General features: G+C 40.4%; 2 protein-coding genes across 2 annotated transcripts in view; one reads left to right on the top strand and one right to left on the bottom strand.

The window, feature by feature from the left end:
- Positions 1-24,200, bottom strand: part of CRHBP (corticotropin releasing hormone binding protein) — a 477,084-nt gene that overhangs the window by 165,349 nt on the left and 287,535 nt on the right. The gene's annotated exons all lie outside the window — the stretch shown is intronic.
- Positions 16,008-24,200, top strand: part of TBCA (tubulin folding cofactor A) — a 30,075-nt gene continuing 21,882 nt past the window's right edge. The window contains exon 1 of the mRNA XM_066339448.1: positions 16,008-16,155. Coding sequence (XP_066195545.1) covers positions 16,103-16,155 — 53 coding nt within the window. The 5' untranslated portion in view covers positions 16,008-16,102. The remainder of the gene's footprint in view (positions 16,156-24,200) is intronic.

The raw sequence follows: 24,200 nt of genomic DNA on the forward strand, positions 1-24,200 counted from the left end.
TATTGCATAAAGGCATGCACGCCTACTCATTCTCAGTGTCCCCTTTTATCTTCTAAAATATTACACATACATTAGGTTTTGCAATACATCTGTGCATATTCATTTTTGCCCACTTTGTTTGCTAATTAGCTGATCATTGTTTTGCTCTTGTGTACTTGTCTTTGGTGGTCATCTTGGGGTCGCAGGGGATGAAGTCACCAAGGCTGACCTTCCCACCCTGTCTCCTTGTGCATGCTTACTGATCCTTTTGGTCACAGTCCAAACTATGAGGCTGGTTCTGGAAGTCTGAGGAGCCTTGTTATCCTGGTAACCTTCAGTGTACATGTCCTGTTTTGGTGAATATCATCCATCCCTCCCCCTTATCAAAACACCTTGCATTCTTTTCATATTGCTTTCTCTTGTGCACTCTGTTTTCCAACGGACATACTGTCTTCCTTTTTCAGGCAGCTAACACAGTAAAATGCAGCAAATATTAAGCATCTGATCACCCAAACATCTATTTCTAATCAATCTCTGATTCCTAGCCCCGTGCCTCAGAAAAGGACTTGCAGATTAAGATTTACTCTGCCCTGTGTTTGTGTGCACAAAAGAGTTGAGTCTTCCCTTTCTTCCTTCAGATGCTTCAAACTCTTGCAAATTTGGCCAGGTTTCCCTGAGCTCTGCTGCCTCCACTTTTAGGCTGATGAAACACCAAATTAAAATCAGAATAACGGAAGTTTTCAAATTTCTAGTAGCTGTTTGCTTGCTATGGATATCCTGGCCAGTGAGAACAACTTTAAAGTCCCTCTTCCTCTTCTATTAGCACAGAAAAAAACCAAAAGGACCTTTTGTGGCCCACACACCCCCTTGTGCAGAAGCGATAAGGATTGCTGGAGGATAAATGGGGCTAAACAAGGACTTGACAATTAAAGGAAATCAGCAAATGTTGGAGTCACCCACTGATTCCAGTGAAATGGTTTAAGGTAAAAAAACCACTCAATCATTTATACATGAAACCAAATCTGGCATGGAGGACACCAAGCCAAGCAAGCTCTGTATATTCAGCTAGAAGTTTGTATAGCAAAACTGATCATATTTCTCAATTCTCAGACAAGGCAGTTCCCCTAAGTGCACCTGTTTAGTTTTGTTTGTGGGTTTTTCCTTTCTTTGCAGCTGCTCACAACACCAATAAATGACTAAGTAACGCCATTACTGTAAAACATGCTGAACACCACAAAGCTGTATTTACTGGAAGGATGTCATATTATTGTTTTCCATACCATTAAATATTAGTTTAGGCCTTATATAACCCTTAGAGATAAAAAAGGTTTTTCTTCAAGCTTAAAGGAAATGCAGTAGGAGGGAATTTTCCAAGTGGTGAGCAAAAATTATACACACAGGTCTTGTTATTAATGCACTCACTAAGAAAATTTAGCTCCCTGCCCTCCCCTGCTCTTACTAGTTTTCTCTTTTTAACACAACCTGATTTGCAACTATGTGTGCATATATTTGCTATATTTCAACATCTTTTTTATCATATAAATATACACAATGAGAGTGTGACAGTCATTCTAATTTATTCAGACTTTTACATTTTACTTACATATTATCTCAAAAAAATGACAAAGCACTTCTTTTCCTAAATGATCATTTTATTTGGGTTTTGTATCAAAATGCATTGGGGTAGAAATTAAAAATCAATTTAAATGCATAAAACTGTCTTAAACATATGGCATCCCTTTATTTCTCTGTAAGAAGAAAGTTTATTTAAAACTAGCCAAATCACTAAATGAAAGAAGGGGATACATTTAGTGAACTGAGGGATTACTTCTTGTCTCCAGGAGCTAATACATAGATGTCTAACATGCAGATATATGGCCAGTGAAATTATCAGAAGTGCCTATAGGGGCTACTGCCTCATTTACCCTGAAGTCAATAGGAGTTAGACATTTAATCTGTAGGAGGGATTTTGAAACTCCCACTGGTCATCTGTCTCCATCTCTAGGCACCAAAATATCTTTGGAAATCTGACCTCTCACTGTTAGGGTTTTGTCCATATTGCCCACTTTTTTTTGCTCATAGATTAGAACACAAAACAGTGCCACGTTTTCAGCCTTCAAGCCACTTCAGAATTTTCCATGAGCAGTGATAATTAAATTACAAAAGCACTGTACCCACCAGTTCAGCTAAAAAAAAGAAAACAGAGGCATTTCTGAACAATATCTGAAAAGCAAGCACAGACCAGTATCGGCATATGGTAATGGAAGAAAAAGAAGTAAATGAAAAAGTAGTACATTACTGGATTTGAAGACATAATAATTATTTTTTAAAAGTCCATGTTGACCTTAAAAATTTAATGTTTTTCTTCTAATTGCCAAGTAGCTCTTTTGAATAGGCAAATCTTTCTAACATACTGAAATAGTGCTGAGAAAATCTAACCTTTTTTAGAGATCGAACTGTTTTGCATCTGAATTCAATTTTATTGTTAATGCAATTAATTGTATGTTTTTTTTTTAAATTAAATAGAAGTATCTATTTTAATTCTAACTTCTACCTGTAGAAATTCCCAAAAGCACAGTGTGTACCTGGGCTGCTGTACAGTCAGTGGGGCATTATATGTCTCCACCTACAAAGTGAGCAGAGCACTTAAGAAAGTGCCAGTGAGAAAACCATATCAAATTCAGCTTTTCAGTGTCTTTGCTGATGTGCTTTCAGGTAGTTCCTCATACTCAGGATGCCCTGTCTGAACTGTCTAATGGGTTTGGACAGTTACATCTGTTCTCTTAAAAGCCTAAATGCATTGGTGCTGCTGCTTTAACCAGCAGGTCAGCGGTATGAGATTTCACCTTCCTTGAATTCTCTTTTCTGCCAAGGAAGGTCTCCTATGACAGCATCTATATAAACCAGGCAAGCAGGAACTTTCCAAGGTGGGAACCCTCCCTAACCATCAACTGAGATTTTACTATTTTGCCTGTGAATATTTTCTCACAGGGATATGACCTAACCACTTGGCTGCCCTGTTACTCTTCTTTCTGTCTTGGCTTCAATCATCTGGAATTATTGTAGCAAACATGAAGCGTCATGTACAGGCTACAAGAAGTTTTTTTCCATACTTAGTATTTTCTGTGCTCTCACTGTGGATGTTTTCCTGACAGCAAAAACTGTGCATTGACCCATGTCCTTCTAAATCCTGGACAATTTGGGTTAAGCTGTGGAGTTAAACCAAAAGCAAATAATCACTGCAAAGATAAGGAAGGCACAGAAATCTTGCTGGAATTTCTAAAGTACTCATAAGTGTGGCATGTTATGTATGGCCACTGTTGAGGTCTTTCTCTGCATACTTAGAGGAATTTTCCCCTGAGTCAATGTTGGAAATACAATGCCTACAAACTTTAAACATACCCAGGATTAAAACAGAGTTGAACTGGGGGCATGACACTTTTTTAAGCGTTCAGTCTGGATTCATCTCATCTAGCTTCAGTCATTTGTAGGTGATGAATCATCCAAACAGTTTTAGATATCCAACTTACAATGTATGAACTGAACATCATGACCCAGCTTCATTTAAACAAGATAAGATTTGCTACTAAACTATGACTCTGGTGTAGATGAAAATTCAGGGGCCTGGTTTTGTCATGTTTGCCCATCATTTCTGCTGGATTAAAAATTATTGTTCCAGTATGTATTTTGAAAGTTTTATATATATAATAAAAATAATAAATTACATTTCTGAAAACAGAAAGGATTTCATCCCTCACTGAATACTAGAAATATGAAAACCCCATTAAACTGATTTGATCAACCTAACTTTAGTAAAATCAGTATTTCGTATGCATTTACAGTGAGAAGTTCTGATGTAATTGTTTTTAGTACTTTTTGTACCTAAGATGCCTTGTGTGTAAGAAATACTTAAAAAGATCTCTATCTCCCCTTCCTTTCCATAGAAGAGTCAAGGAGAGAGACTTCAGCAGTGCCTTTGTTCTCGATGGGTGTACTTCAGGTCCTGTAGCTGAGTCTTGTTCCTAAGTTTACGTGTATGCATTTTTGCAAGCAGGTTTTAGGAATGGAGGAAACTACATAGAATACCTGAGTGGATGGACCACTTGGTGGATAAGGAATTGGTTGGTTAGTCAACACATGGTCAACATAGTCAACACAATCCACAGCTTGCTGTTGAAGTGTACATTGGAGACACGTGATGTTCCTCTGGGGTCAGTATTGCAGCTGCCACTGTTTGATATCTTTGTCAGCAACATGCACAGTAGGATTGAGAGCACTCTCAGCACATCAGTAAACAACACTAAGTGTTAAACAACAAGACACTACCCAAGAATTCTCTCACCATTCAAGGAGTGTCACACACACCACCCAGGTTTTCCTTGCTGGGACTGGAGTCTCTTCTCAGTGGGGCTGATGGGCTCCCTTCCAAATCCTTGCACACATGCTCATTCTAGCTACACTTCCTCCTTCAGGCTCTGTCCTGAGTTTTCTGCAACAGAGTCTCAGGTGTCAAATTTATAAAAATATATCATTTAATGAAGTGATACGGCAACAGATCAGCTTAAACTGACCCAGAAGACAAACACCTCTGGGCAATAGACTCTCATGATTTATGCACCTGCCCTCACATACTCTTCATATGATTTCAAGTCAATGGTGATTTTTGGGCTGGGATCTTCTAACACTTTATTGGATTCTTTTCTCCCCATAGCCAGGCTGTAAACTGCTCTTATCTTGTCAAACTATAGCTTCTGCTGATGGCTGCAGCCTCCTTGTCTTCTAGTTTTCCTTGTTTCTTGTGCACTAGGTCAGCCAGGACAGAGTAATGAAAGGAAGCCTAAACATGAGATAAAAACTACTTAGGAAGAACAGAACATCAGTGTGTTATTGATATTCTTCCCAAACTAAAGACAAGACTGTGTGTTCCCAAACTAAAGACAAAACACAACACCAGCTACTAAGCAAACCAACTCTGTTCCAACACATCTGGGTGAAGGTTCACAGCTTGCAGCCCAGGACTCCAGCTAATCCAGCTGCTCATGCTGAGTAAGTAAAGTCAAGCAAACAGCAAATTAAATCACACAGTATTATAATTCTGGGTGACCCATTCTGTTTAAAACTCACTGTCCTGGGTTAGGGCAAATACTGGGAGGAAAACCTCTGAATGGGATTCCTCTAGAAAAGCAAACTCAAGTAGCCCCTCCGCCAGCTGGTTCATGAAAACATTTCCTTGGAAAACGGTGGAAAAACCTGTCTATTCAACAAGCAAAGTATTCACAAGCATTAAAAAATTAATAAACAATGAACAATAAAATCTTCTGTTTCTAAGAGATGGCAAATTCATAAAGTTCTTTTCATAGGGAGTAGCTCAGCTCTCCGAGTCTCTGATCAGTCCCTCCAGTGCTGGAATGCAGCATTCCAGCCCTGGTGGGCTGCAGGTGTTTTCTGTTCAGTCCACAGCTGGCTGAACAGTTCCAGAAAAGCCACAGTCCAGGAAAATTCTCTGTCTCAGTGTCTTGGTTTGGAAAGACAGGTGTCTGCCAGGGAAAGCCAGAACTTCCCTTGGAATGGAGAATGTAAACCTTCTCCCTCCAAATTATTATAATTTTGAAATTCGGGAGGTCTCAGGCAAAGGTGTGGGGATAAGAATAACAGTTCTTTACTAGGACTATCAAAAATACAAATGTAGTAGTATAATAAAAAGACCCCAAGCAAACAAAAAATAAAATCCTAGAAACACTGACAAAGTCAGAATACAACCTGACACCCTGTTGGTCAGGGTTTTGGGAGCAGTCCAACTAAGTCCTCCTGACAGATGTGGTTCTGCTGGAATAGAGATGATCCTGTAGGAGGGTCCAGTGGTGGTGAGATGGGTCCAGTCTTCCTCTGGGAATCCAGTGCAAACAGGCTGTCCTGCTGTTCTGAATCTCAGGTTTTATCCAGGTAGGAATGCTTGGCTCCTCCCACTGGGTGGAGCCTATACCAATGGGATGACGTAATTGTATCAGCCATGCAGTGAGCCTCGATGGCCCATTAACAGCAGATATCCCCTGGAGGGAGGATGGGTCATGGAAGAGATAAAGAAACTCTGCCCCACCAGGTTTTAACAGCTGACAATTAACAGAAGGCACCCACCTCCTCCCCCTGGAGTTATGAGGAAAGAAACATCTCCCCAGCCAGTTTCAACAGATAGGAACTAGAATACATCTTGCACTGAACCCAAGATACTCAGCTTGGGTTCAGTGCAAAACTAACTAGAAAGCAAAGGAGATCTCTGTCCTGCTGTCTGTCCATGCTGCAGACAACACAGTCCAGAAGCAGAAAGTGGAGGAGTGAGAGCAGTTTCTGCAAACTGCATACTTCTTTCCCCCTTTCACTCTCAGAACCAGTCTTACAGGTGCAGAACTCAATATCCAGCATAAACAGAACAGACAGCTGGGGATACAAGCATCATACAGTCAGTCCAGGACACTCACTTATTTAAGCTTGACAAAAAAAAAAAATTCTCAAACACCAAGCTGTATGGTACACTTGAGGCTGGAGGGAGGGGAGGTCATCCAGGGGAACTTCGTCAGCTGTGAGAGTTGGGCCCATGCAAATCTCATGAAGTTCAACAAGGCCAAATGCAAAGTCGTGTATGTACCTACCTTCCAGTACCTACCACAGCAACCCCAAGCACATGTACAGGCTGGGTAGACAATGGATTTGGGGCAGCCCTGAGGAGATGACCTGGGGATATTGGTGAAGGAGAAGCTCAATGTGACCCTACAACATCTAGTAGCTTCCCAGAAAGGCAACTGTCCTGAGCTGCATAAAAAGCAGCGTGGCTAGTAAGGCAAGGAGAGGATCCTTCTACTCTGCCCTAGACTCCCAAGACTCCACCTGCAGTGCTGCATCCTGCTCTGAGGCCCCCAGAATAAGAAAGACATGGATGTCCTGGAATGAGTATGGAGGAGGGAGACCAAAATAATCAGAGGGATGGAGCACCTCTCCTGTGAGGACAGCCTGAGAGAATTTGGGTTGCTCAACCTGCAGAAGAGAAGGCTCCATGGAGACCTTACAGCATCTTCCAGTACCTACAACAGGCCTACAAAAGAGCCGGAGAACTTTTAAGAAAGGTATATAGTGACAAGGAGGAATGGCTTCAGACTGAAAGAGGGCAGGTTTAGATTACATACAAGAACAAAATTCTTTACTGTAAGGGTTGTGAGGCACAAGAACAGGTTGTCCAGAAAAGTTGTGGATGCCCTATCCTTAGGAGTGTTCAAAGCCAGGCTGGATGGAGCTCTGGGAAACCTGGTCTAGGGGAAGGTGTCTGTTCCCATGGTGGGGAGGAACTAGAGGAGGAACCTCCTCCTCATTGGAGGAACCTTTCAATGCAAATCGTTCTATGATTCTACAACATTAGTCTTTGTAGAGATTTCACATGCTAATTTCTACTCTGTGAATGAACTTGCAGTTAAGCTGTGCAGAAAATCACACTGACAAAGGCCAATGCCCACACTGGACACGGGCCAGTCCTGCAAAAATCAGCTTCATCAAAAGAAGGGAGAGAGTCCACAGGACAACACACCTGTGGGGTGTCTCTCCAGTTTTTGGAGTATGCATCTTCTTTTTCAACCCAAACTCCTGATTATGTGTTGCCTTTTTCCTTTCCCCATTGTCTGAGGTACTACGAAGGTACAGACTTCCCAAACATCCTACCACACATTCCCCCTTCAACATGTATTGTCCCTGCATCATGCATTGTAAGATCATTAAATTGAGCTTTAAGCTCACCCTGGGCAGAGAATTTCATACTCATGAGCTTATTAAACCTTCTCATTTCCCCCTAAAGTTCATAAGTTTAGATTGCGCTCAGCTCTGCAACAAAATTCAAGCACCTTGATGTTAATAAAGACCTCTGTACCCACTCTTCCAGATCCTGATTGATCCTTTCAGGTTATCTAGCTATTTGTAAAGACATACACACCCATTTCTCCTATTGAAGCAAATGCCTTTTTTTACAAAAAACATCCAAGGTTAAACATCTCCATCTCTCATTGGTAGTTTTACGAGTATTTAAAATTTCCTTTCTTGATTCAATCCAGATTTTGTCTAGTTGGAGCTTGATGTTGTATTCTATTATTTATTCTCTTTGCTGTGAATCTTCGGCTATCAGAAATTCCTTCTCTGTATGGGTTACAAACTAACCCACTCTCTTCTTTTCATCACCAGTTTCTTGTGGCTTGCTGAATAGGGTGTATTTTTCAGGTCCTGTATTACTCCCATAGATTTGTTGTGAGCCTTACAAGCTCTTCTTTGCTTTTAAAAGTGTAAACCTGGGTATGTGACTTCATCCAGCCTCACCCTTTCACCATCTCTAGATAGTTAAGACTCAAACACCATACCAAAATGACAGTATATTTAATAGGTGCTATCTGCTCCCATTATTATAGCCACAATATTATAGCCAGGCTCATGTTTAGTTGGTTAGTTATCACAACCCCACAGTCTTTCTCTAGGGCTATGTGTTCCCAGGTCACAGTTTTTCATTCTGTATGTCTAACATATATTCTATACTTCTACATGTGTGACCCTGACTTTTGCAGCACTGAAATTATTTATTTTTAATAAGTTTATTTCACCCAGCAATCCAATTTCTTTTACAGAACTAATCTGTTCTTATTACTTACAGTGTCAACAGTATTTGTACCAGTAGCAGGTTTTATAAGAAATTATTTTAACACTTCCTTTCCAGTGATTAATAGATCTACCGAGTAACTTAGGCCAGATGAATAGATTACTACAACAACTCACCAGAAACCTCTACATTTTGATAATTAAGCAACAACAACTCACCAATTTACAAACTACTTATAATGTGCTAAAGTGATATTGTAGAGTGCTGAACTTTAATAGCAACATAGGATAATTTTTTGCCAGTTGTTTCACAGCATCAAGCTACACCATGACAGCATGTTTATCTCTGTCAATAAAGATTGGTGTCTTATTAAAAGCTTACATTTTTTATCTCCCTTAGGCTTTCTAATACTGCTTCATCTTGATGTTACCCTTTACAGGTACTATTTGTCTATTTTACTGACTTGTGAGAAGGATTCAGAATGTTACACGCAGCACTACATGGGATATGCCTATTTGGTGGCAGCTGCTTTGCTGTCCTCCACCTTTGTGTGCTACCTACATATTTCTGTCTGATAAGCACTTGCAAAAATTGTTTCTTCATTGGAGAACATCATCCTGAGTGAGAAAAACTGCAGTTTCAAATATGTCCAAAAACCAGAGGAATCTTCTTGGTTGGTTCTTAAATTTTGCATTGAACCATGTGATCAGTCAAATCCACACCACACAGACGTCAGTTGGTGTCATGGTTTTGCTTTGTATTGTACCACAAAAAGGATTAAATTAAAATTTCCATCAATAACTTAGGAAGACAGAAAGCATTGAAGACAGGTATCAAGAAATGTATATGAAAAGGCTTTAAAAATCCTTACTATAATGATTCAGGGACATATAAATAAATTATGAGTGCACATAAATACGTGCTATGTAATTATTTTTCTTTTTTTCTGACGAGGTTCATCACATGCAGCTTTATTTTGTGAGCTGTTTAAACTTCAGGTATGAGTTTGATCTTTCACTGGAGATTTTATTATATCCAGTTATTGTCAAATCAGTAGTTCATTTTTATTTAATTTCAATGAGAATTGTTCATGCTGATATGTCTATTTTAAAATAAACTATCAATTAAAATAGAAAACTTGCCTCCAAGATAGGACAAAAAGAGATAAGGTTAGTGACAGGTTCATAATCAAAGCTCCTGTCTTTATTGAGAAATAAACACTTGTGAGGATTCTCAGTGTGTTTTATAGTCTTAACGGCTGTCAGGTCTCCCTTGATTGACCCTGAATAAAATCTAACTAGGGGTGTCAAAAAAATATGTCCATCAACTTTGCTCATGCATTACAACATAAAAATTGACTGGAGTCATTGACTACAGGTAGCAGTGAGCAAAACTACACAAGATAAATACTCTGGTTTGTGGATACTCATTCAATCCACTTTCGTCTGCCACCTTGATTTTTGGATTGGGCACTCATGGATAAAAAGTAGGTGATCTGAAAAAATCATGTGTGTCTTTTAAAAGACAGTATCATGTTATGTTACTCCCTTCACAGAAATTTATGTTACATGGTGTTAAACCATGGGCTAAGCTTAATGTAACACAATGCATTAAAAACTGAACATCATGATTGCAATGTATGTCAGAACAATGAATTGCTATATCACATATCTCTTCATTTGTACGTAGGGGACCCATGGAAATAACTCGCAAAAGGATATATTCTCCTTTTGATGCACACACATAAATCCCTTTTTCTCTCACTACTTCCAGTTCTTCACCTAATGATTGGTCTGAGCTAAGAAAAACTGCTTTTTAAAAGGCCTCAAGTAAGCTAGAAAAGGTTTGAGTTGCAGCTAAGCATTTGCTATGGGCACAGTTTAACCCTGAAAACTGTAGGAGAGGGCTGTTTTGTAACCTACGCTCTCCAGTAGTGTCATGTTTGAGGAATCACCATTGCTGCCTTCTCTACCTAGGGTAAATTGTACTGTCACTATAACTTTGCTGAAAATGAGTAGGTTTCCATCTGATTTTAAACCACCACTTCCCAGTGGGCTACTTCCTTTTCACAGAAGCATAGTTGAAACCAGAATCCATCCCAGTGCTGTTTGGAAAAGGTACAAAGGCAGAAATGAGAAAGGATTTGGCCCCTGACCCTTTTCAGCTTCTGCCTGGTATCTCCTTTCTCATTTACTTAGCTTCCCTATGTAACTGAGCCTCTCCTGTAAAAAACACAGCTCCCACTTGAATCACCATATTTAATAGGTATCTTACAAACTGTGCAACAGCAATCCATTTTATCCTTGTCCAGTTCCATACCTGTGCTACTTGCCTGTATCTGTGACGTTGAACAACTCCCTAAGTGTTTTGGGGGGACATTTGTAGATGACAGTTTTCACCAGAAATTACCACCTGATAAGAAAGTGGATCAAGAGGTTTGCCCTACAAGGAATACTGATACTATCTCGTATGCTGAGAGCCAAAGAAATTAATCCTTGTGCACTGAGATGGTGCCTAGCTGTGTGCTGGCAGCTGTACAGAAGCCAATTTTATCTAGTTAACATATATTAAAAATTAAGTAAACATGGATAACTTTTATTGAAAATCTGATCTCCTTTTGTAGTATCCTTTGGGGAGACTAAACGACATTTCATTTTCCTAGAAAAAAGGATGAAATTTGAAGGCTAAATAATTTTCACATTTTGTTTGATCATAAATGAAAATGAAATTATAGTCAGACTGCACACACAGTTTTGATGGGTAAACAAAATAGTATAATAGCTCATTGAGCATAAACTTATTAAAACAGTAGTCTCAGTCCTCAGCTGAAGCACACATGCATTTGGTCATGGGTTTTTCAAGCTGTCAAAACCAACTGTCTGTCAGTGGATAGACAAGGTGATGCAAACTGCAATTGGGGCTTAGAGGACTAAACCCTAGTGGCTGCACTTCCCTCTGCAAGGTTTGCTCTGACCTCAGCAGCACAGGTGGCATAATGTCTTAAATTTGAATGGTGCCAGGTGACAAATACATTGGCTCTAAAGCTGAACTACTGGTATAACACAAAATAGCTTCACTGCAGAAAGTCCCTTATTAGAGCCAAGCAAATAAATTTAAAAGGGAGATAGGGATATGATTAGAATGCAGAAATAACAAGACTCAGTATATTTGCACACCTTACAAGCAGACTGTTTCTTATGGGTGAGGTTCAATTGAAAGACATATTAATTGGAAACTCTTATTATAAAAGGGACTTGTGGCATAGTGCAGTGCTTTTGAGTGTGTCTGCCCTTTTCTTACAATGTGGCATATGTATGGCTTTAACTTCTTAAGCTGATCTTTCACAGAGAAGTTGTGAGTTGTAGGCAGTGCTTTGCACCCTGGTGTGCTTGCTTGCAAGCATATTAGGCATACTGTGCACACTCCAGATTAAACATATACTATGTAATTGTTTATGTGTGCAGACATTTGAGCTCATCAGGCTGACAAGATGCTTCCATGAAATGGGAATGAGCAGTAATTACTATACGTGCTCTTATCCACAAGAAATAAACAAAATCTAGATGGATGTTTTTTTAGATGGAAGGCATAGTGAATTAGCAGTAACGATTACTCCCACTAAAGTGGAAATTGCACAACACATGTAACAACTACCTTGAAACTATTGCTTATGTGGAGCCAGATGAAAGCTGGAATGACAAGGTGACACTGGTCAGACAAGAGGAAGTCATATCCACAGCAAGTGCAGCTTTACATGTGAACTGCTGGGAAGGTGCAATACAGGGGAATAGGTAAAGGTTTGTTTAAGGGTGCCACATGTGGAATGACTTTCTCTGTATGTCAGCAATAGCTACAGCATCAGCAAATTATGTTTAGGCACCTGCCTCTATGCAACAGTGCTCTCATAATGACTAGGGCTAATAGATCTTATGAAAAACCTTCAACCAGATGCAACACAAGCAGAATGCTGCCAAAAATCATTGAAGAATTGACAGTTTCTGTACCATCCAAAAGGTACAACAGGATTCACAGTCTTCATAAAGGATTGTATTCAGCTCCAGTGTAACATCACCAATTTGCATGGAAATGTATCTATGATTGACTCAGCTAGAAATTGTTTCAAAGGAGTTCTGGAAAACAAACTCCACACACACATTTTTATTTAAAAAGGAGTGTCTGTCCTGGAAAGAATTATACATACTTCCCTGGCTATACAGATATCCATACCGTTAGAAATAAAATTACTGGGGTTTAAAATGGAAATTAATAACTTCCAATTATTAATACAAACATGTATTAATGACAAACTACATCGTGCTTTCTGACACATTTTACAATATACCCCATGATCCACCAGCAACACCTTTTTCCCATTATCATCATATATGCTTCAATATGAACACAGATTTGGTACATTTTTATCTATTTAGTTAAGTGAATTAGCTTAGTGAATTGAATTCTACTTCTAAAATTCATTAGCTGAGCTTAATCACGGTCAGAAATGCAAGTTAATGCTTCAGGCTAGAAAAAAAACATTTTTAGCACTTGGAAAAATGCATTATTTCCTTAGTACCGCTGCTTTTAGGTAATTTTTATTTTTGTACTGTTATTTGTTGTTGGCCTTTTCATTTAATTGAACAACTTTGTCAAATATAGAAATTACATTGAAGATTATTCTGGGAAAAAACCTTAATTGTAGGTGTATGGTGGTAATTCAGCTTCACTTGCAGACTTCTGTATTTTCAAAGAGTGTGTAGGTTAACTGGGTTGCCTTGGAATTTTTTAGAGAATAGCTTTAGGCCCAGAATGACTTGATAAAGCTTTCTAAAGACAGAACAGTAAGATTTGAGTTTCTGGCAAAGTAAAGGGTTGCATTTTCCTTTGCCAGAATGCTGCCCTCCTTCCTCCCCTTTCTGCATGGCTGGTGTCAGATTTGTGTATCAAATACATAATACAGCTGTGAACTTGTCTCCAGGTCATAGTTGTCCATGGCATTAAGCTAGTGTTGATTTTGAGACCTGCACCTCCCTTCAGCAACAATGTGCTAAGTGCTCCAGGTCTCCTGGGAAGGTTTCCTGGGCTCTGTAAGAGGGGTCATTTTCATCCTCCTCTGCAGGTAACACACAGGTCTGTGGACTTGAGCAGCCTTGGCCTTGCTTATACCATGTGTGAAAGGGACCTGGTGGTGCCAGCCACTTTTCCACAGTTGCTGGCTAATGACCTGCAACTGTCATGTCACCAGAAGCAACATGAATTCCTTCCTTGCAGCCAGCTTTTCTCAAGAGATATCAGTCACTGGCAATGCCAAAGGTCAGGGCAAGCCACTAACACAGGACAAAAGGATGTGGAGGGAAAAAAAATCCTCTGTACACCTTCCTGAACTGCACTTCACTGGAAACGTATTTGCCTTTATTTGTTCATTAAAGCTATTATTTTTTTCTTTCTTGTTGATTTAAATACTCATTCAGGGGAAATTCTTTCAAACACAGACCCTAGGACCTGCTTTTCATCCAGGAATGTATACTCTTAAGTGGTTAGCCTCTACTAAGTATAGCCATAAAAGGAAAGCAGCCCCTTGAACCAGCAGTCGATTTTAACTATAGGACAGAGCTGCCACTGCTAATCTTCCCTCTTTATAGCTTTTACCAACCATCAGACACTAAGGGGACAGACAGGTTCTTTTACAGATCCTTGGCCAAACTATGACTACACTAAGTTGTAGTGTTTAACACTTAGTTTAACCATCATACAGTCACTTAACAATTAAAGCTTTATTTTCCTTATGAGGATTTCATTATTAGTATAGCACAGAATTTATTATGATAATACCACCAGATTTCTATGAATAGAATTACACACAGAATGGGTCAGGTTGGGAGGGACCACAGTTAGCCATCTGGTCCAACCTCCCTGCTCAAGAGGGTCATCCCAGACCACACGGCACAGAATTGTGTCCTGGCAGCTCTTGAGCATCCTCACTAAAGGAAAATCCACACCCTCTCAGGTTAGTCTGTTCCAGGGCTCAGTCACCCACACAGTGAAGTTCCTCCTCATGTTGAGGTGGAATTTCCTGTGCATCAGTGTCTGCCCATTGCCTCTTGTTCCACAGCTCAGCACCACTAGGAAGAGCCTGGATCCATCCTCTTGATATCCTCCTATTAGATACTTATAGGCATTTATGTGGTCTTGTCTCTGTTGTCTCTTGTCAAATCAATGTAGTGCAATCTCTAAGTAGTAAAATACACAATTTATTATACAATTTCATTTATGATTTCTGTTCACATAGACCCTCTGTAGCCTGGGTTGGATCGCAGCACACTGTTTACAGTATCAATATAACAGTCATAATCTATACTTGAAAATCATGTAAAAGAACATGAGCCGCTTCCTCAATCCTCAAAGGAAGCAGATGAAGGCAGAGGAGTCCCTGACAATGGGATGTCCCAGGTCTGACTGACCAGTGGCAGCTCTGGTCCGAGTTCCTCCTCAGGACCAGTGAAAGGTGGGATTAGAGACAGTGCTCTGGGGCTGCAGGCAGTGCAGACAGTGCTCTGGGGCTGCAGGGAGACACTGCTCTGGGGCTGCAGGCAGTGCAGACAGTGCTCTGGGGCTGCAGACACTGCTGTGGGGCTGCAGGCAGTGCAGGGAAACACTGCTGTGGGGCTGCAGGCAGTGCAGACAGTGCTCTGGGGCTGCAGGGAGACACTGCTCTGGGGCTGCAGGCAGTGCAGACAGTGCTCTGGGGCTGCAGACACTGCTGTGGGGCTGCAGGCAGTGCAGGGAAACACTGCTGTGGGGCTGCAGGCAGACACTGCTGTGGGGCTGCAGACACTGCTGTGGGGCTGCAGGCAGACACTGCTGTGGGGCTGCAGACACTGCTGTGGGGCTGCAGGCAGTGCAGACACTGCTCTGGGGCTGCAGACACTGCTGTGGGGCTGCAGACACTGCTGTGGGGCTGCAGACACTGCTCTGGGGCTGCAGCTTCCCAATTCTGCAACAGGGTCATCTACAGCACTGGGCTGGCTGGGTGTTGGGACATGCAGGAGGGCAAGGTGTGGAGTACTCATCCTGGTGCCGAAGAACCTTGAGGCCAGTGGAATAGGAGAGAGAAATCTGTTTGGCTTGTCTTCTTGGCACACGGGGCTTTCAGGGACTGAAAACGAGGGGGGAGCGCACAAACACGGGCAGCAGAGAATGGCTGCTTGCCTTGTGAAATGGCGTTGAGCATGCGGACCCCATCACCAGGGTTCGGGAGCGGGTGGTGCCGGTCACCCTCCAGGCCGACACCGCCCCGGTACCGCTCGGGCGGCCCTCACCGCGCTGCCGGCGCGCCCACAAACCCGCCCGGCCCCGGCCGCCCCCGGCCCGCCGCCCGGCCGCCTCCACCGCGACCCGCCCGGGGGGGGAGGCGCGGACACCCCCCGCCCGCTCCGGTGGTTCCGCCGGAGCTGGCTCGGCGCGTGCGCGCCGCGGAGCTGCGCAGTCACGGCGCCCTCCGCCATGGCTGACCCGCGCCTCAGGCAGATCAAGATCAAGACCGGCGTCGTGAGGCGGTGAGTGGCATCTGTGGCACGGCCGGGCCGAGGGACCGCAGCGGGGATCCGTGCGGGACCGGCCGCCTCGGGCACGGGGCAAGGCCGTGCCGCTCGCGGGCCCGCGGTGCTGCGCGGGGCTGGGGGCTATGCCGGAGAGCGGCCCTGGCACGGGCTTCCACTCCTCGCGTACCGCCGTCGAGAACAGGCCCCGATGTTCGGGACACGGCTAAATGCGAGCTTCGTTCCCCTTCGGTAGCGCCCGTGGGAGTCGAGAGTGATCCCCCAGCCCCTTCGGTGTGCATGGCAGTGTCGCCTCATACCTTGCCCCGAGGTATGAAGCCTCAGATTTATTTTTTTTTTTTAATAACCAAAGCTGCTGTTGAGCATTTCTGGTTCAGAAGTTGCAGAGCCAGTGGCATCACAGAAGCAGTTACGTTGAAGAAGATCTCTGAGATCATCGAGTCCAACCTGTGGCCAAACACCGCCGCCTTGTTAACTAGGGCACAGCACTCACAGTCATTCCTTAAACTCCTCCAGGAATGGGGAGTCCACCACCTCCCTGGGCAGTCCCGGTAGATTCGTCACCAGAGCCTTGATCTTCCCTTGTCTTAAAAGGGTCGTCGTTTTTAAGGAAAGTGTACCTGTCAGGATCACTCTTACCACAGTTTTAAACACTGTTTAAAGCATCGTGGTCATGGTGGGGTTTATTAGGGTTACAAAGACTGTGCTTACTCAGGCAGGGACAAGAATCAGTGTGTGTGCTGGATGAGCATGTTAGGTAGTGTTAAATAGTGCAGTTCGTACAATCACCTTTGTGTTATGACTTCGCAAATTCCCGTCAGTAAGAGGTGCACATTTTCTCATACTTGATTTGCTTTGAAAGGTCAGGCTTTGAAGACCAGAAAAATTGTCACTGTTGGTGTCAGTCAAAGGCACTTCAGGATTTCTCTGAGCATAGGAGCAAAGCACACAACTGTATGCATTTCAGAGCTAGTACAAAGAAAGGATGAAAACGTTTGGGTGAATAATACAAATGCAGTCAGCAGAATTCAGATTTGCATTTGGGGAATGTCCTTGTGAATAAGCAAGCAAACTTGGCTTGAGTGTGTTATGCAGTAGCAACAAGCTTTGTTCTACAATGTCTGCTGTTGCTTTGCAGAGCAGAGCACATTCTCTAAGTGAAGGTAACTTCAAAAAAAAAAAAAAAAAAAAAAAAAAAAAAGGGAGAGAAGGAGTGGAAGGAGTGTTATCTTAATTCCCTGTGGGGACATGATACAGCAGCAACTCCCAGTTCTGTGCCTGCTGCACACAGATACAGGAAGAGGTCTGGCTCTGTCCCATTCCACCCTTCCTTCTCTAACCAGAAGCCTGGTTGTACATTCTGCTACAGTGAGCATACTTTTGTCAACTTGGGAACATTAACATTGTCCTCTTATTTTAAACTAGAACAACTCCTTAGATTTTTTTTTTCCTGGTGCATGAGATGACTTTCATAGGGGCTTATTAAAGCCTTCTGTAAAGTGATTGACTTTGCACTTCAGTTAATTTTCATTAGATTTTTTTCTGTTTTCAGTTTAGAAAAGCACGTTGAATCTACCTTGTAATATTGATTTCCGACCATGTTCAGTGCTCAGGCTTTAAAGGTGTATATATATAAAAAGGTAGAGGTCAAGATATAGAGATAGGTTAGGATATAAGGACTTTTTTAGACATTTCATTTGACTTGTGTTAATCATCTGTTTAGCATTTTTTAAATTAGTTACCTAACTTGTCACTTTTTTCCACACTAAGAATGAAGCAGCTATTCTGTTTTGAGTAGGGTTGTTTTTTTTTTTTTTTAAGTTGTACACATAAATTCTTTGTGTACTTCTCTCAAGAGACTTTTTGTTGTTGTTGTAGGTAATATACTTGCTTTCACATTTCTTACATTGCTGTGTATCAGTGAAAAATTAAAACTAGAAGTAGGGAGATCTGCTTTTTTGGCAAATCTGATAGCAGGCTCTTGGTGATTTTATACTTTCAAAGTTTGTAATTCAAAAGAAGAGGATTTGATGAGCATGAGTAGTAATGATTTCTGTATTTGTGGCTTATGTCCTAGCAAGCAATGCTTTTCATTTAATCACTTCAAAATAGTTTTACTCTCAGTAAATCCAAACAAATGCCCACTGGATAGTGACATAATTGATGCGGGGAAAAAAAGAACCTTCTAAAATACCTTATTTGCATTTCAGATTGGAAATCATTTTAAAAACCACTGCAAACAAAGTAAGTCGGGTTGCCTGAAAATAGCACTGACATTTGCCCATAGTTTCTATCTGATTAAGTGGAAGTGACACGAGTAGATTAGAATGAGACTAAGACAATTCACATTGCAATTGTGTTAGTTTAACTTTAACAATCTTTTAACATGCTTGTTTAAATGTGGCTGACATACCATAATTACAAATCTACAAGCCTTGATTATAGAATTTTACATCATGAACCTATGGGGAAAGTGTATTGATTTTTTGTGAAGCAATTCCTTTTTTTTTTTTAAATTTACCATTCTAAAACTGTGGTATCTTCACAAGATTGCCTGCTGCACTGGTGTTGATACTATTTTTTCTCTTTGTGAAATAGCATCATATACTGCAAAGCAATTTACACTCATTCTCCCCCTCTCTCCAAGCACAGGAAGTTCCGCAAATTACACAGAATTGTTGTTCTGATTTTAAATACGAATGTGAACAATTACCTTAAATTGAATTATTTCACTGGTGAATTCAAGACATATTTTGTACAAGAGAAGCATGAAGAATGCAAAGACTCTTTTTGCTTGTTCACTGTATTATTGCTAATTCAAGCACAAAACTAGTTTATGTTCGTGATTATTTAAGAAATTTGCTATTTCTGATGTGAGTCAGAAATTTTCTCCATCCTCTGTCCATCATAGGAAGTATGATTGCTTTCTTGCTTGTTGCCCATTGACCCTCATTGGGACTCATAGCACCAATGTGTTGATAAGAAACTCAGCTCTCTCTTCTTTATTCTTGGTATAATTAGAAGACTATTATATTATACTGTTTGTTAGCTCAATTAATGAGAATTATATTATTTGGGTGTTGAGGAATGATCTGCAGAGCTGCTCAGGGATGCTGAATCAGCATGATAAAGTGATTTACTGTGTGTACACTGTGCATCTGAGGGCTCAGGGATTCCAGAGTGTGCATATACAGAGTGCTCTGTTGGCTACAAGCTGAGTCCCAAAGCCGCTAACTCCAAAGGGTGAAATAGCCCTTTTCACAGTGCAGATTGTGCATCTGTTGCCCGGGGCCAAGTCGTCAGTTTGGGTTCAGCGTTAGGCAAGTGTGGTAATTGTCAGAGCTACTTGGATACGTGTTAAATACCTTTTGTCCTGCTCCTGGCATCAGGGTCGGACAGACACCGTCTTGGGTTGGCCCTAAGTTTGAAGACTGCTTAAAATCTTTGAAGCTTACTACCATAGTCTCTCTTCCACATAAACCCCCCTACTTTATGTGGTCTGAGAAAAGAGTGCACCTGCATTTACAAGTTGTCTGAGGTAGCATCTGTGCAGGGTCACCCGCCTGGATAATTAGTTAGAAGGTCTAGAAACAAACCTTTCTTTTGATGGGTTTCCTATTTCTCTGATTCTTTTCAATACAAGTTTTCTTTTAACTTCACAGTAACAAACAATACCCACACATATCTTAAGCTGTGACAAGAGCACAGATGTTGCTTTGGAAATTGCATAGTGTGTTGGTTTGTTTGTGTTTTGGTTGTTGTTGTTGTTTTTTTTTTTTTAATGGGTTTGATTCTGCTTGGTTTTGTACCTTTAAAGCAGACATAAGTAATTCCTTTTGAGAAATATTTCTCAAATATTAAAAATTTAAATTAATAATGATCAGGTCTGTGAAAGATTCTCTCTCACATTCCTTCCATGCCATTACCTCTTTAAAAAAAATCTGGCATCTCAGTTTTTTGTGTTTACCATTATCTTCTGCCCCCTGTCTTCTGTATGTCAATGCTGTCTATAATAATCGATTAATGTTATCATTTTAACTGGCAAATTAAAAAGCCCAAGCAAGTTCATGACCATAAGTGTTGTTAGTGATACAATATTAAGGAGGAAAGCATTTTTTTTTCTTTTTTTAAAGTTTTCATTTAGGTGAGAATATGTTCAAAACTGTGGCTTTTAACCTTCAGTTATTTAAGCAATCTTTCAAAAGTTTGCAGGTACAGTAGTTCCAGTGGCTTGTTAGTACCAGTTTGGTGGCTTATTTTAGTGTAATGCTTTTGTCTTTATTTTTCTTCATGGCATGGAGCCAAATATGCACCTGTGTGGATTAAACAGGTACAGATAATTATTTTCTGTTGAATTATAATGTGGCTCCATGGGAAATGTAGAAAAATTGTACTGAAGTTATCGTAGTGCTTTATATGCAGATGAATTACAGCTATGCCAACAGCCATTATCCATCCTGGCTTGACTTTCAGTATTATTGAATTATACGTATCACATAGGTGGAAATCTCATTCACGACCATGAAGTCTGTTGGTTTTTCTTTTAACTGTAGTAAGTCCTTCTGATGCATTGTGAATTGCCAATGTGCATATTTTGTGAATATGCACATAATATGACTGCAATTCTGTTTAATTTTTCTCATTATTGTAGCACTTACAGTTACTCCCAGCTGGTGGGGGCCTAGAGGGGAGGAAGTAGATTCTTCTAGATTCAAATCTTCTAGTAGATCTGGTTTTTTTCTCCAAAACAAAAAGTCTTGAGTGAAGATGATGCCTGGGTTATGAAGGGAAAATGAAGTGAAGATCCTTGGCAAACCAAATTGTTCCCACATCAGAGGCTTCATTTCTTGTTCTTTAAAACTGAAGTTTTTGGGCTCCTTAGCATTTACAACTTTCAGTAGAGGCAAGAACAAGTAAAGCCATGAAGATTCAGACAGTCTTCTAGTAACACAGATGATACAAAAATTTTTGACTTTACAAGTAATTTTTAACTTGAAATAATTTTCTGACTTAAAAAAATCATGTCTGATTTTCATTTTTTTTACAGTAGTAATCCTTGAGAAAACCCAAGCTTGCAAAGTTACCCTGAAATGCCGTGGTGAATCTAACAGTTCTGTAAGCTGTTAGGTGCAGAAGGGGCCAAAAATTATGCATATACTTGTGTGTTGTTACATCTTGAGCCTTAAAAGAGAAAATTTATCTTTGGTGATGGTTTTGTCGCTAGAAAAAGAAAATAAGCTCGTAGACTTGGTATCCTGTCTCAATCAGAAAGTGGGCACTCATGGCTAAGAAAACATGGCAGTTTGCATACCTGGGTCAAGGATTGTATCTCTTCATCCTTCCCTGGCATTTTCTCGTGGGCGCTTTAGTCTGTTAAGTTTGTATCCTTGTGTAGCCTTAGCGAACCCAAGAGAGTGTGTAAGTAAAATTTGCAGATTTAGGGACTTTGTATTTTAAGCTCTGCAGGTAGTGATCAGTAACACTTATTTCCAGTGTTACTGCAGTTGCTGAATTACTTGTCTTATAATCATGCATAGTGTTAATATATTACACTGTAAGAAGAGTTACTATTATACTATTAATACTAACATTTAGTATAAGAAATTTATTATACTATAAGGGAAAAAAAGCAGTACCTTGCACAGCTACACTATTAGGGACTTATAAATTTGAACAGGTATCTCATTATCTAGTCAATAAATACTGTCACTCTGTGCTCTTAGGCTGAATCCATGGCATATTAGCATATACAATGGTTAATGTAACATTAGCTACATCTGAAGAGATGCATGGCCTTTCCATAGTGAATTTGCTCAATAACAAAACTGAGCAGTTCTCCCTCATCATCTTCAGAGCTCTGCTTGCTCAGTCCAGGCAGGAAAATGTTTTTTGTGTCAATTTTTCTAATACTGCAGAGAAGTCTGTATTTGGTGGCATAAGCGCACAGGTGCCTTTCTAGCTTATGTAGAATCTGAATTGTCACCAACTGTTGGATGTTGAGGGAACATTGGGAGTAGTAGCATGTGCTTGTTCTGTCCTTGTACCATTTTACCACTTTTATTCTAGGCTCCATTAGTAGTTCCTGTCCGTGACTGTGGAATAAGGTAGAATTCTTGTCTATGAACAGGGGATCTTAATTTCATTATGCGTGTAGAAAACCCCCATTGTGCCTATTTTTTTCATCTGTCAAACCTCAGATAAACTGCCGCTCCCATGATCAGAGAGGTAGATCTACTTGCTACTGCTAATGATGCAGCTGCAGGAGATGGTAGTGTTGATGTATATGGACTGGAGTAGGAATGTAGGTGCCTTTGTAGAGTGAGAAACAAAGGCCACTTGGGGCTCTTTCTGCAGCAGCCAGAAGTTAGAACAGCACTTGCAGCTCTGCACCCTAAGCAGATGGAGGGTGAAGTCCCTTGAGAAATCAAAGTGATCCTAAATATGGAGATCTCTTTTCCTTCTCCCCTTCTGATTCTCTGGTTTCTCATGCTAGTCAAACATTTTGCTGAGCTCAGTCAACTTGCTTAACAGATGAGAAAAACTATCCTCTTATTGTTTGTTTGGGGCTTGTTTTTTAGGTTTTGTTGGGTTTGTTTGTTTGTTTGTTTTGTTTTGTTCACTGTCTTATTTTCCTGCAGTTTTGGTATGGAGAGATCATTTGAACATTAGTGGCAGAGGTGTGTGCCAGAGCCAGGGTGGGGAGGACATCTATTCACCAGTGGTCTGCTTTTTTACTACTTCAAACCGTCTTGTGTTACCTTGCTCTTCAGGTTGGGGGGCTGAAGTAGGGGAGAGAGTGAGTAAAGGAAAATGGATAAGGAAGTAAATCATAATGACATGAAAAGGACTTTTTTTTTTTTCCTTCTACCTTAAGGCTCTTCTACCTTTGAGCTCTTCTAGGTTTAGTCTCCAGCTTTAAAATAACAAAACTGTTTCTTACAGAGAAAAACAGAAACTGTGAAATTACTAAATGTTAAGTGATGTGAAAATCAAATGTGTGAAGAATTTTTAAAGGGCAGCAGCCATAGCTAGGAGCTGACCTCTTGTCTGTAAAAAACATTTATGGTTTAGTTTTGTTCTTCAGTGATAAAAAGTCTTTAACTTGATTTCTAGAACCAGGTATACCACCAGAAATGTCACTTTATTTGTTTCTTTATGTTCTTTCCCTAGTAGTTAACTACTGACTGGCAGCAGAGGCAAGGTATAGAACAGCTGGATCTTATGTTTCTGCTTTTTCATTGTGAAGGACTGAGAGCTTCTAGTAAAATACTCTTATTCTGTTTGGGTTATTTTCATCTGTTGTTTCTAGGGGTATAGACCCCTTCTCCAGGGTCCATGAAAAATTACTAAGGAAAGCAAGCTTGTTGTCAGTAGATTTAAGTCAAGTATGTGGGAGCCTTCACTTCAGTTGAGCATTTATATATAGCTGAAAAGAATAATACAAATGAAAATGAGGATAAGCTAATACTCTATACAGTTGTCAGTTTTTGCTTCTTAAACATTTGGTGTTAGAAAAGAAAGGAAGGACTTGAGAATTTTTGGTTTGTAGACATATTTTTAAGGGGAGGAAACAAAAATGTAGTCACTAGGTGATACCATAATTATTTGCCATGTGCCTCAAATCAAAAGCTCTTGTATACTTCATGATAGTTTGTGGAACTGCTAGCACTTGCTAGAAGGCAGAATAGTATGTATAGACTGCAACAAAATATATTAAAAAATGAAACATCTTTACAGATCTTGTGGTTTTTTAACATCCTACCCAACTGCAAAATATTTTATACCATTATTTAATTGTGACTCTTTGTTCTGATATTTAGATAACTTACTCTTCACAGAAATGGTTAATTCCTTTAAAAAATCATTACTATCATAAAATTTGAGGCCTTATTTTCAAACTTCAGGATAAAAGAGGAAGAGTGAAGTGTAAATAACACTCCAGTGTCCAAAGGAAATACTTAATCTCTTTAGAGAATAAAAAGAATGAATCTACGTTGGCTTTGAATGTGACTTAGCCTGTGCAATAAGAAATTGATTATTTA

Source organism: Sylvia atricapilla, chromosome Z (genome assembly GCF_009819655.1).
Source record: "Sylvia atricapilla isolate bSylAtr1 chromosome Z, bSylAtr1.pri, whole genome shotgun sequence".
Lineage (NCBI taxonomy): Eukaryota > Metazoa > Chordata > Aves > Passeriformes > Sylviidae > Sylvia > Sylvia atricapilla.